Source organism: Galeopterus variegatus, unplaced genomic scaffold (assembly GCF_000696425.1).
Source record: "Galeopterus variegatus unplaced genomic scaffold, G_variegatus-3.0.2 Scaffold5595, whole genome shotgun sequence".
NCBI classification, from domain to species: domain Eukaryota; kingdom Metazoa; phylum Chordata; class Mammalia; order Dermoptera; family Cynocephalidae; genus Galeopterus; species Galeopterus variegatus.
This window is the reverse complement of record NW_007731706.1, coordinates 40,886-54,610: the sequence shown is the minus strand read 5'-3', so window position 1 is coordinate 54,610 and position 13,725 is coordinate 40,886. Positions and strand designations below refer to the sequence as shown.

Here is a 13,725-nt window from a genome sequence, read left to right as displayed (position 1 = left end):
GTGAGCTGGAAATTGAGGCACAAAACACAGGCTGATTTAATTCTGCAATTCACATTTGGGTCAAATTTGCATCTTTGTTTTGGTGGCTTTAGTGTGACTTGAAAGCTGTAGTGACAACTCCACTTTTCATCTTAAGGGTACAGTAAATAGTTAAACAGTGGATGTCTCTAACATGTACCTTCAGAATAAATTCTATTAACGTTCATTCAAGCATGACAGTCAGTGTATATCAGATATACTGTATTATAGTTGACTTGGTGCATACCCATAATACATAGCATATTTTACTTACTTTTTTATGTATTAAAGAACCAAAATTATTAAAATCTGAGAGGAGACAAGCTCAGAATAAAAAAAAAATCAACAGAAGAGGAAAAGCAGTGTTTTCCCCATAATAGCATGAATAGCTTGTTTGAAATGTAGGTAGTGAATTGAAAGAGAGATATTTGTGCCTCAAATTAGAAATCAGACAGATAGAGTAGTTCACTACACAAAAAATGTACACATAACCTACAAACGGTAATAAAAATGCAAATACCCCAAGCAGTTCCCATTTTTCATTAATTGAATCCACTTTTTCAAGGAGATCATTTGGTAGTAAAACGCCACCTTTCTTCAAAGCTTCAACCTTACTAAGCAGCTCCATCTTTTTCAGGTGCCTGATGGACATTTCCACACTGTATCGCTAAAATGAAAAGAGAGAGAGATCATCAGGGAGAGAGGTGTTCTTAGAAAATCTTTGAGCACAGAGTTTGTGATGCTTATAGGTGTTATAAGTTTTCATTTCCAATAAATTTACAGGAGGCTAAATGTAAGTACCTTGAGTAGTTGAGGAATATTGCTGAAAACAGTTAAATATTCACATACACATACATGAACATCTAAGTTATTGCATTTAATTGACTAAGATTTATGTCTTTATAAACAAAAGTTTACACACACATTTGATCTTTAATTTAAATATTTAAAATATTCCAAATAGGAAAATACCAGGTCTAGGAGGATTTACTATTACAGTTAATTTTGGTCAACATTTGGCTCCAGGGTGCTGCCCACCTCTCATCTCTTCCCCCAAAACAAGTCTGAGTGGCACAAATAAAATTATCCATAAACGTTATATGACTTCCTCCATATCCTCTAAGTTCTACAAATTCTCATTTAACATTTCGTTTTCATTTTTCTTTTACTTAAAATCTCTGTTTGGGCTTGGAGAAAACATACATATAAAGGGGAAAAAAGAAAACCATTGCTTTGGGAATGGTTACAAACCTATGCTTCCTTATTGATTACTGTAAAATGTCCCCAAACATCAAAGTTGATTACAGAACCCTCTCCCTCAATACACACTGTATTTTAAAAAACTGCCATGTGAGTTTTTCCTAAAAGATGTTTTGCTGGAGATAATGTAAGTGCTATTTAATATGACAGTAACTATGGTGATTCTCTTCAAATAACTCTATTTGGATAACTTTACAGTTAGAAAATTCTATATTATAATGGCTATAAATGACTGTGGCCATATTTTTAAAATGTGCATGTAGAAACACCTCTGAGTAGAAAAACTAGAGTCCGGTTAAAATACTAAACATATTTTGCATTTTCCGCACATTTCCAAAATATAGTGGCAATTCCAAAACTTCTTTCTTTGAGGCACAAAAGTTAGGTCACTTAGTACCATAGTAGCATTGCTCCTTTGCTCTAAATGAGCAAGGTTGCCCTAAGATAAGCACCCTTATGAGATCCAATAGGAAAAACTTCTGTCTGGGCAAAGTAGCATATCAGCAAGTTCAAAATATGCCCAAGCACTTGGGTGATTTTATTCACCTTGAAAACATGATATTATATAAGATCCCAAACTAAAATACAATTGGAAGCAGCCTAAAAGAAAACAAGATGTGAAATCACTGTTTCAGTTGATAGATCTTCAGTATCTGCATGCATATGTTTGCATACTTTTAGTTTCATATTTTGATCTTTCATTTACACTAAACATGCACATCATTTGTATTATGTAAACTTCCCCAAATGTTAGTCATTTGTGGATCACAGAACAAAATGTTTTAAATGAGGTGATTTAAAGCATTTCATATTATTAATGAATGTTGATCAGGGTGTCAGAGTACCCAAAATTACATGAATATGCATAGTGAAGAAAATCAAGTGCCTTAGAGCACTTCCAGAATTTGGCCTGTGATATATGAGAAATTCTGATTGCATTTTCTAATGGCAGACAATTACCAGGACCACACTACTCCACCACTTAGAAAACATACTGTCCACTCGAGTTCTCTGGACTCAACACTCAACAAGTATTCTAGAAACCTAGATAGTGTTTTATTTGTTAGAGTAATGACTGGAGGAGAAGGCAATCTGCTTTACGCAATCAGATTCCCACCTAAAGACGATGTAGCTGATGAAGATTTACATAATTATTTTGATAAGATTTTGATACAATATTGGGGGAACCAGTATTTCAGGCAGGCAGAAGAAGCCTATTCAAATCTTTTACTTATGCCATGTGCATAAATCAACAGAGGGAGTCCTCTGGCTGTGCCACCTGGTAGTGGTTTCTACCAGTTATCACTTTTACTTGTGACAAGTTCATCCCCTCTCTTTACCCAACTTTGAATAGCTCCTACAGAGCAGATCATTCAAGAAAGAGAACAGTTTAGATGTGTCCCATAAAAATGACAATCTTGTAAAAATAAAAATATAAAAAACAATTCATTTAATTTTAGATGTAATAAAATAATTTTCTCTGCGAAATGTGGCATAAGAAGCCACTGCAATAGCTATTATAAAAGGTTATTACATTTAAAAAAAACTTGTCTTTATGTGTGCTCTCTGTCTTTGTCACCATGTAGCCTACTGTATAAACAGCCTGATGAAAGATGTGATTGATGGACAATGCCTTCAAACTATAAAAGCTAAGAGAATCCAGTTAATTGTTAGATGTATTGGTATGTGGATGAAAGGTACTAGAATGTCATGTAATTTAAGGTGAAAATATTTATTTTAATTTTTTGAAGCACTCTGAAGGTTGAATCTGATATGATTTAGGGCCTCAAGCTGTATGTCTAATAATGCCAGGAGGGTTATATTTTTGTTGATGCTAGTATGTTTTTGCTCTTCTCTCTCTAACATCTTTTTAGAAGCATTAGACGGGAGACTCAACTGCCAGCTCTATCAGTTCTTGGTCATCCTATCAAATAGGGCTATACTTTATCCTGTGGTGAGAAGATAATTTAATCTTCATATGCATTCCACCCACAGCAGTAAGTGAACAAAGGCTGCACCATTGTATTCTGTAGTCTGGAGATGTTATGATATAGATTGCTCTTCAATAGCCAAAAATGAGATTAGCAAAGTTAAAGTCAGATGGCTTTTCTTCAGTGCTAAGGTAAATAAGCATCCAGTATTTAATTTCCCCACACCACCTGCTGTGGGCCTCTCTGTCTAGTCAAAAATAAAATATACTCTATTGAAAGGGCATATTTACATTATTAAGTGTATTTGCTTGGTCAATTCAATTTTGATTAATGAAGCCTCCTAATAGATACGTGAATGATCTAAATTAAAGACACAGGCCACTACTAATCTAAATGCCACTACAATGTATATAAATATAAAGAAAACTTTTTTTAAAAAAAGTTAAAAATAACCACAAACACTAGCTCACTGTTTTCACTAAGATTTAAAGAAGTTTTAGAACATTCTCATTCAGTGCTTACTTTTTAAAAGCACACATGCTAAAATTGAATGATAAAACAAAGCCAGCAAAAATAAAGATTTCTGAGATAAATATACTTAGAAATGCATGAAGACTTGATTGAGATAACTTTTTTGACAGTTATGCTAAAGGCTTTTTTCCCCCCTAAAACCTTTTTTTGTTGTTGTTAAAAATCACACCGAAAATTCTGCCCAAATGGAGCCTGGAACAATGCCTTGAAACAGTGTTAATTGTCACCATGGAAACCAGAAGAATAAGCCATTTTGAAACTGGTATAGAAGGCACACATTGAGCAACTCAAGCATTTTCCTGCCTCCCTCAATGTTAAAGAACAAGATGCCTTGTCACTGTGAGGTCAGAGAAAGAAAGCATCATGAAAGGGTTGTAGATGCTCACTGTCTAGTAAATAAAAAAATAAAAAATAAACTGTACATAGCTAATGCTATAAGACTCTACCCAGTGAATCTTTTTGAAATAGAAAGATCATCAAAAGATGGCCAGGATTGGGGGGTGGCTTCCACCTAAGCAAAACTTCAGCGCTATATTATGCGAACCTTGCCCCCAAAGCTCCCTGGGAATTCTGCTGTTGTAATAAAACTTCAGAAGAGGAAAGAAAAAAGGCAGCATGATGGAATTCAAAATAATGCTCTAAAAGCACACAGAGAGATTAAGACATCCATTGTAAGACTTTTGTATGGTGCTTCTGTTGGTTATGCTGAAAAGAGACCAGACATGGCTGAACAGAGAGTGAAGCTTTGGCTACGAGAAACGCAAGAATTAAACCAAAGAATTTTCTTGATTATTAGAATAGGCCTGCTGTCAGAGTCTGTGTCATCAGGGTTTGAGTATTTACATCTTACGCCATATTACTTTTAACTGAGTTTCAGTTGACTTTATACTAAAAGAGTTACGACACAGAAAATGATTTAGTTATTAGAACGACAGGTTTGAATATCTTTCCTGGTGCAAATTAATACCACAAATACCTGTATACCCAACATGATCCCCTACCCCCACAACAGATAGAGAAAATACACTGAGAAAATAATATATGGCTTATTCAACCAACAAGAAAGCATTTGCTAGGAACACACCAAAGTACCAAACTAAAAGCAAAATTATAAGTGAAAATATTCATTTTTGCACAAAAATGCAGGAATGTTTCTATGACTCATGTGTTTTCTGGCTAGTGTTTTTGCCCTCCTCATTTGAGGCTTCGTGGTGGCCCCTCAAAAAGTCCATGCCTAATGCCATTCTGTGGTGAACAAAGAGTCTTTTTATATGAAAGTCGAGGGTCCACAGCTCAGCTGTACATGCGGAGTGCAGGACTCTGCTCGAGGCCAATGTCGCCTTTGCAGCAGCTCCTGCACTGCCTCCTTTCTCAGAAGACCAGTGTCCAGCATCTCATGATGCTTGTGATGCTTCACATGGACTCAGTATCACCAACACTTCAGGAAGATGTTCAAAACTGAAGAAGAGTGTTCAAGCCCAAGACAAATAATAGTCGTTATTTCTTGCAAACTCCTTGTTTTTTATCACTGGAATTTATGGTGAATAATTGCACAGAGAAATTATAAAGACTCCTACAATTGTCCTTGTAAATTAATAATAGGCTTTCTTGATTGGGATAAATTTGCTGCTGAGCCTTTGGAAAAATTAAAAAGTGCAATGTCATTTAAAATTGCCAGAACTCGCACAGCAAATTACATCTGAGGTTAAGAACTGAGTTTTCCCCACTCTTCAAGCTTATTCCATTTGCATGATCTGGAAATCACATTACATTGGCCATGTATTGTTAATTGGACATAGATTGCATTATCTTTAATATAAATCAAACTACAAATATTAAAATGAATTGCAAATTCCCTAATAGAAGATCATAAAACAATCTTTTCTAAAGTATCTCCCATTAATAATTTAATTCCAATTATATCACTCAGAAAACTTAAGTAGGAGACCCGGCAACTTATTTCTCCAATCATTTCTTTTACATAAATATCTAAGCCTTTTAAAATAAATATAGCCATTGTTATAGAACAAAAAATAAAAATATCAATAACTGAAAACTTTTCATATCTATTTCACGTAAAATACTGCATAAGAACACCAAATCTACCTGTCTCCTCCCTTCCCTATCTATCTCAAGATGAGAAAAAAGTCTCCTACAGGAAAAATTCACTGTTTAAAAGCTATTGTGATCATACACTGTAAAATTATAAAAGTGATCATTATTATTCTATTTATTTTTTAAAAAAGATTCTTTAGTCCCTTAGATATTTCTATAAATTTGATACCTTTTTGAAGCCTGTGCATGGTCTTTAATGAGTTTATATTAAATATTTAATACTGTTTAGGGCATATCCACTACTACCAAAAACAGTTATATTCCCAGCAGTCCCACTGTTTCAGGCAGAGGACTTGATTGATCCTCCTAGCCTGAATTGAGTAGAATGAAAAGAAGCAGTTGGAAAATAGCTGCAATCATTTAATGCAGATGACCTCTGACAGCCTCGCAGCTCTTCTATCTGAACAGAAATTTGCATGGGGTCTCTGTGCAGAGGAACAATGTAACCTAAATGGTAGACAATCTTTATTCTAATGAAGTGGGTGTCAAGGTCAATGTAAAACTGCAATGATAAATGGTGCACCACTAGGCAAGAGAAGTTGCATAGGCATTGTAGTGCTTTCACATTAATTGAAGACTGAAATGCACTGCGTGAAAAGCACAAGCCTCTCTTTTCACCATAATGTGTTAATGCGCCAATGCCATGCCGAAATGATTTCTTCAAGATGTTTTCCTGTTGACATGTATTTTATTGCAAAAATAATGCAAATACGGAATTATGGCAAAAATGAACATTTTTCGAATTTAGCGTTTTCCTGGAATAGAACTGCAAAAATTAAATGAAATGTCCCCCAACATAGATCTGACACCTAATGTAATTCCTTTGATCCCTTTTCTTTTCTTTTTCTATTTAGACCTGTCTTTAATTAGGTTCAACCAAGCAACCTTTTATAGAACCCTTCATTGGGTACTTTCATATTGAGCTAACCGTAAAGAGGACAGAGGAGTGGAGAATCAGTCAAATATTATTTTTTCCTCTCATTCCTAAGTTCTCTTCTTGGTCTGCAACTAATATCTTCAGGTGTTGTTTGTCCTGAATAAAAATATAATGAAAAGCCTATAGTTTGCAAAAGAAAATAACTATTTTCTAGTGTGGGAACTAGAAAACTATAATCTGGTAGTTTGACATGGCTAAAATGACTCTACAGCAATAATTACACCATTTCTTCAGTTGATGTAGCGATTTTGACGCAGTCAGTATTTTTCAACCCATAAAAATAAGAACAGTAAGCTGCTTTTTAAAAATCCCGATCTACTTAAGCCTGAAAAGGGGACATTGTTTGCTAATACACTCATTAGCAACCAAGCACTTTAACTTCATCAATTAAACAGGAAATGGAGTTGCACATTAGTTTTCACAATTTGCTGAAATACTGATAACAGCATATTACTAACCATTTGAGAAACATTTCCAGGCTCAATTCATAATATGTTATAAACTGGATGCATTTTTATGATTGACATTTTTTTCTGATTCCGGTAGACTGTGATATAGCTACAATTTCAACAATAAGCTTCCTGCTATGAATAGATTTTAATAATGCAATCACAGTTATACTAGTCAGGAATGGTCTGTAGGTCTGTAGGCCCATAGTCTTGGTGACTAGAAGGTTATTAATATCCTTTACTACAAAATAAATGGTATTGCTAGTTTGCCACTCTGCTGTAAAAACAAATGGTCTCAAATAGAAATCAATAGTCCTGAAGTGCTAATTCAGAGAAAAAAAAATCTTAACACGAAGGAGGATAGTGAAACAGAAAAAAAAAGTTACCGATGAAACTGTTTAAAAAACTGTACAGCTTCATCTGTGTGTGATTTGTCAGGTCTGAAGCTTTGACGTGCCCAAGGGGCAGACCCCAGCAGGGAGTAGGCTGCCGAGCTAAATAGCTGTGAAAGAAGTCTTAATGTAGGATGGAATTCAAACTAACCTTGACATGACCTCGGGAAAAATATGCAAAAAGTAAAATGAATGCTCTCTGCAAGATACATCCTAATTTTGTGGTGGAGCTGGTTAGTTTTACAAACATAACTGAGACCTTAAAAGAAAAATAGAAAGCAAGTAAAAGGGGAAAACTTTAGAATTCGGGCAAAAAACGTAAGCAGGCATGATGTGTTAGTGTGAAGGCATGTGAACTATTTGGAAAGAATCCAAATAAAAACCCACACCGAACAACACTGTTGTCAGCCTGTCTATTCAGGAAAATTGTGTTTTTTTGTGTTTTCTTTTTTTTTTAAGTTGAATATAAATGACACAAAGCCAAGATTACATCATTGCATTACAAAGTCTGTTGTGGCTTTTAGCTGAACAAGCCCCATGAGTCTATTGGTTTAGGACAGTAATTCAGTAAGGAGGCTTTAATGTGTAATCTTTTTCCTCTGGTGTCAATAAAAAATAGAGGAATTTAAGGAAAAAATATCCCATGTGCTCTCTAGTCTATTCCTTGCTTTGACCTGTATTTCGTAAGCCAAACTCCAGTTTCAGTTGATGCATTTATTCCTAATTTGACTCTATTATAAATTTTGCTTATTTGAAGTGATCAGCTTAGTAGGAAGGCATTTGCTCTAGCTCCCTGGCCTTAGTACTGGGTAACTCAATGGATATATGGAAATTTTAATGGAGTGTCAACTTGTGTAGAAATTCAATCCTATTACCTTCTCAGTGCAATTTTGTAGCAATACCGGTTATTTACTACAGTACTAACCAGATTTTAAACATAATTAAATTGCTAAGGACATATACCCAAAATCTAATGACTTAAACCCCCACAGCAAGGATGTGAATTCCTGGATCAGGTGTATGTGTTTCCACTAGATTTTCATAAGCATAAAGTGAGCAGATGGATGCATTCATTTCATTTAGAAGCACAGAAGTACAGGGAGTTTTCCTGAGAACCTGTTGAACAACCATATGTAAAGATTACTGTGTAATGGATGTTATGCCACAGTTCTCTTCTTTGGTCCAGTCTTATTCAATATTTTATTAACAACATAGATAAGGAAAAGATGAATATGACGTGTTGAACAGATTGCCAGATTATACCAATCTAACTGATCAATAAAGAATAATAAATATTTTACCTCAGAGATCATAAACTCAAATACCTACAAGTAGTGGTGTGCTAGTAAATTGGCTGGGGGGGGGGGGGGGGAAAAAGGAAAAAAAAAAGCCCTGATTTGTAGTGTTTGCTGATTTCCCTGGTGTAAATAGTTCCACCATGGCAGACTCTAAGCTACCAATGGTTGTCACTACTAGCAAATTTCCTAAATATTTAACAGTAGGCTCTCACAAGCCAGTACTACCTAGACTCCAACACCTCCACTACCTGGCAGATGAGGTAAAGGAGTTGAGGGAAATGAGGGAAGGATAACTCCTGTTCTCTCTGTTATATTCTAACTATTGCTAGTGTCGTGGAAAAAGAGAACTATTTTCTCTACTAAAAGAAAAACAATGCAAAAATATGATTATTACTGACATCTAATCCCAATGATGGTAGATAAGAGGGAGTAGTGTGAGCTATGCCCCAACTAAAAGGCACAACCCTTATTCAGCTCTACCACTGTTCCCATATAGGAATATGGCTTCAATATGGCTTCAGTATGGCCAGGTATATTTTTTAAGAGTAGCCAGAAATACATATTTTTATGTGAAATCTCATAACTTTTAAATGCTACATTAAAACTTTTTAACACTATACAGGCCAAACCAATGACTGATCTGGATCTGAATTTGTAGGTAACTACTTCACAACAACTTCAGATGATAATAGACTCTAAGGGGAACAAAACATGCTGGCATAATGAATTAAGCCTAAGGAGAAATGACAAACATCAAGCCTGATAGAGTTAATAACCACCCCACCTAACCCGACCTCTCCCCCCCCCCCCGCCCCCCGCCCCACACTCTCTGCCAGAAAGATGGACATTTTACAATTGAATAAAGAATGGAGGTGACTAGACCTCAACTGCCTTTAGGTTTGACATGAGTCAACAGGCAATGAGAGGCAGATATAAAAAAAGAAAACATGATTTGGGGTTGGATTGAGATGAATACAGGGTCAAAAATAAGAAAGGTAAGAACACATAGATTAGCTTGACTATAATTTACTGGGCCCAAACCTGCATTTCTGGTTCTGCTTGGGGTCCATTTTCCAAAAGGGACCTAGATTTGTATGAAATGTCCAAAGGACAAGGAAAGGAGAAGATTCAGCACTTCCCAGAGGGGCAAGATGTTGAAGGGGCTAGAAGTATTCAGCCAAGAGGATAATAAGAGATGGGAGAGAAGAGTGGAAGAACATTTTAGCAGACTTTGAATATTAAGTGGACTTTTACATAGAAAATATTGATTGTTTCTTCTTACGTCAGAGGTCAGGCTGGGGATCAAAAGCTGAATCACAAGTGGGAACACAGCATGGGAGACAGTGAGTCCCCGTTCACTAGAGGTGTTCAGGCAGAGACCTGAAGTCTACCTGGCTGGGATATTTTATGGGATAATGAGGCATTGCATAAGGATTGGCCTGGAAGATAGACTCTATAAAGTTTTTCTCTGTTTTATGCTGATCTGGCCCACATTCACCAAATCATCCATAACAATCACATTTTTCTACGTAGAAGAAATGCCAAGACTGAAAAACACCAAGTTAAGAAGAACATGTCATTTTCTGAAACAAGATTCCTGTATAAAATTCTCATTCATAAAAACCTGGGAGAACAACAAGCAGCAAAGATACAACCACATAAAACGTAAGCTGTACAGTCTAAGCTCAAGATAGGACATAGAGAACAAAAAGAAAGGGCCAGGTTAACTGAAAATTCTGAAACCATCTTCAATTCTTCCTTCTTTAGGAAGGTATTTCATTGAATTTGAAATATTAAACAAAACTTTCAATTTCGTTTATTTGATTAATACATTGTAGGAGACTACTACAGAATTTATGCAATTGGGCCCATATTTCAACAAGGTCCTTTGTGTAGATTTTTTTTTAAAAGACATAAGCATCACAAATGCCTCTCTCAAAAATCTTCTTTCATCAGTAGACTTTTCTCCAATAAATATCTAAGAAATGCATTATAACCCTTGCGACCAGCAGCATGGGCCTAATGGCAATCTTTCCTCTATGCTATGAAACTTCATGGTTGTGCTGTATTATGCAGAAAATGTACACATCTCAATGGGTTTTCTGTGCATTCCAATGCACTTCAGTGACGGTGTGGATCATTGCCATAATATATCATGACTGCTCTAATTACGGTTTCATTATGATGCACCATATCAGGGTTGTCGTAATGCCATGTCAGCACATAGTAAGAATAGTTATGCAATTATGTAATATCTGTTAGAGTATGTGATGCAGGATGGAAAAAAGACTTGAGGAACAGCAATTAATGTAATGAAACTCAGTTTTCTCCTTTAAAAAAGTTTCTAATTTAAAAGTATCATTTCCCCTGTTTTCTATCCCCCCGACCTAAACAAACACCTCCAAACACATCAATTTTTTTTTTTTCCTTTTTGTCTTTTTTCGTGTCCGGCAACGGATCACAACCCTCAGTGTCGCGCCCGGACCGGGACCGGCAATGGGATCGCAACCCTTGGTGTTGCTCCCACACCTCGCTCAGCCAGTGAGCGGGAACCGGCCTGTATGTGGGATCCGAACCCTTGGCGGGAGCGCCACCGCGCTCCCAAGCGGCACACTGTAGCAGTGCGCCACTGGGCCGGCCCCAAACACATCAATTTTTGTTTAATTGAGCACTACTATATAATTCAGTAAAATTTTTTAATAAAGCAAAAGAAGAAAAAGAAAAGAAAAATTCCTGACTTTAGCTGTTTCTTATATGTAATAAAAGAATAAATTTACCTAATAGATACTGAAAGGAATCCAGTAGAAATTTAAGTATAGTAAATTAAAGTGCACTGAATGCTTACTATCATGCAAATTTTAAATGCAATGTTGCATACTGCTGTCTTCCTTGACCTCTTATGTAGATATAATATTTCTTGCCTTACCCACTAAAACTCTATTGACCAGCTGTGTCCTAAATTAACTATAATTCATATAATGAGACAAAGTTTTCATATCCATATTTGCTTCCCTAAATTTTGACCATAAATATTTGCTTTCCTTTTCTAGCTGCTAAAATCTACTCAAATATCTATAAAAACAGAAATCTTGTTATTTGTCTTGTCAATTTGAAGAATAAACTTTCAAAGGTTGCAGGATATATCTTCTTTGGTCAACCATGTCTTGAAAATTCGAGGCCTTCAGAAAACACTGAGTCAATGAATAGTTTCTGAAACTAAGTGATACATGAACTGCTGTTTGTTTTAATATACAATCATAGGAGAATTTATATATCAAAGCTTACCCCATTTCTTTATAGCTGAATTACAGGCCTGTTCAATGCAAGTATTTATAATGGAAATGCTGATGAAGCCTAAACTGTGGACGTGTGTGGTTGTGCAGTAGCAGCCATTTCAAATATAGATATATTTTTAGCATTAGGAGGCACCAAGTTTGTTTAAATCTTGACTTTTTTTTTCTATAATTGCAAGTAATGTTAATAGCACACTGTAAATGTTAAGGCTAAGTGTGCAATGTCAAAATAGATTGGATCTCTCTGAAAATTGGAAATTCAGGCTTTTCAAACATAATCCAGATGTTTGGCTTTTATTCAGATTTCAAGAAAGAGGGAACTAATATGATATAAAATTCATACATGCATATTTCATTAGTGCCTTTTGTATCGCTGAATTAAACATTCTGAAACGTGCTTTTCCAAAATCACGTAGAGTTTTAAACCAGAACAGTTGCCAAAATGTTGCACACCTCACAAATAATGCCAAATTAATTTCATAAGGAAGAGACTATATATTTCTTAGGTTAACCTTGTTGATGTTTCCTCAAAGAGGTATCTTGCTTTCTTTTTGAGGATAAGAAGAAAAATGAGTAGAACACTGTAGCCATTAGTTTGTCAAAAGGGTGTTGCTGCAGAACATGGCAATTTTCAAAATCTGAGAATCAGCTGCCTAAATGAAGGCTGAAAGCACTATTGCCCTTACTGTCACTATCAAACACTACCTTTTCAAGTGGTGCAAACAGGCATTCCCCAGGGATTAAGGACTCCAACACTGAGAAGCTGCGCCCAGAATTTACCATGTGTTGGAAGGTGGTAAGACAGAGCTGATCAAAACACTTCCAGGCTTGCCTGCTCTCAAAATACAATGGAAATACCATTGTACCTTTATGGGCTCACATGGGCTCACACACTGACTTTTTTGGTGGGTGCTTTTAACTTTTCAAAGGGTTTTCACATCTGTAATCTTAATAGATCCATAATACCATGGGGTTTTTCTTGGTGACTACCCAAATCCCTATACAATAAAATATTTGATGTCTTAGGTCACTTTTTGAGGGTATCTGTGGTGTCGTCACTTCAGATAAGGACAAATGTGGTTTCAGAATTATATTATAAGCTCCTGCAATGGATTGTAGGAGGTCAGGGACCATGTGTTGTTCACCCTTTATCCACTATAACTTTTTTTTTTTTGGCAGCTGGCTGGTATGGGGATTCGAACTCTTGACCTTGTTGTTATCAGCCACTGGTAACTCTTAGTACTATGGTTTAGATGTAGGAGATAGTTGGAAAATCTTTATTCATTTGAATTTCTCCCAAAAGAAAGACTAGGTGGACCTATATCAGCTATTGAAATACATGCCAGGTATAGTGTTAGAATGTGATTGCCTTATTTATCTTTGAAATTCATTCTCTGTGAAAAAGTTATTTGGTAAAATATCCATTACAGAAGTATTATTATTCACTTTTTTTTTTTTTTTTTTTTTTTTTTTTTTTGGGGGGGGGGGGGGAAAAAGGATA

At 35.7% G+C, this 13,725-nt stretch overlaps 1 protein-coding gene across 1 annotated transcript in view; it reads right to left on the bottom strand.

Annotated features, from left to right (window-relative positions):
* AKAP6 (A kinase (PRKA) anchor protein 6) overlaps positions 1–13,725 on the bottom strand; it is a gene marked incomplete at its 5' end in the record, with an annotated part of 135,099 nt that overhangs the window by 89,054 nt on the left and 32,320 nt on the right. Inside the window, one exon of the mRNA XM_008589697.1 lies at positions 539–685. Within this exon, the coding sequence (XP_008587919.1) occupies positions 539–685 (147 nt within the window). The remainder of the gene's footprint in view (positions 1–538; positions 686–13,725) is intronic.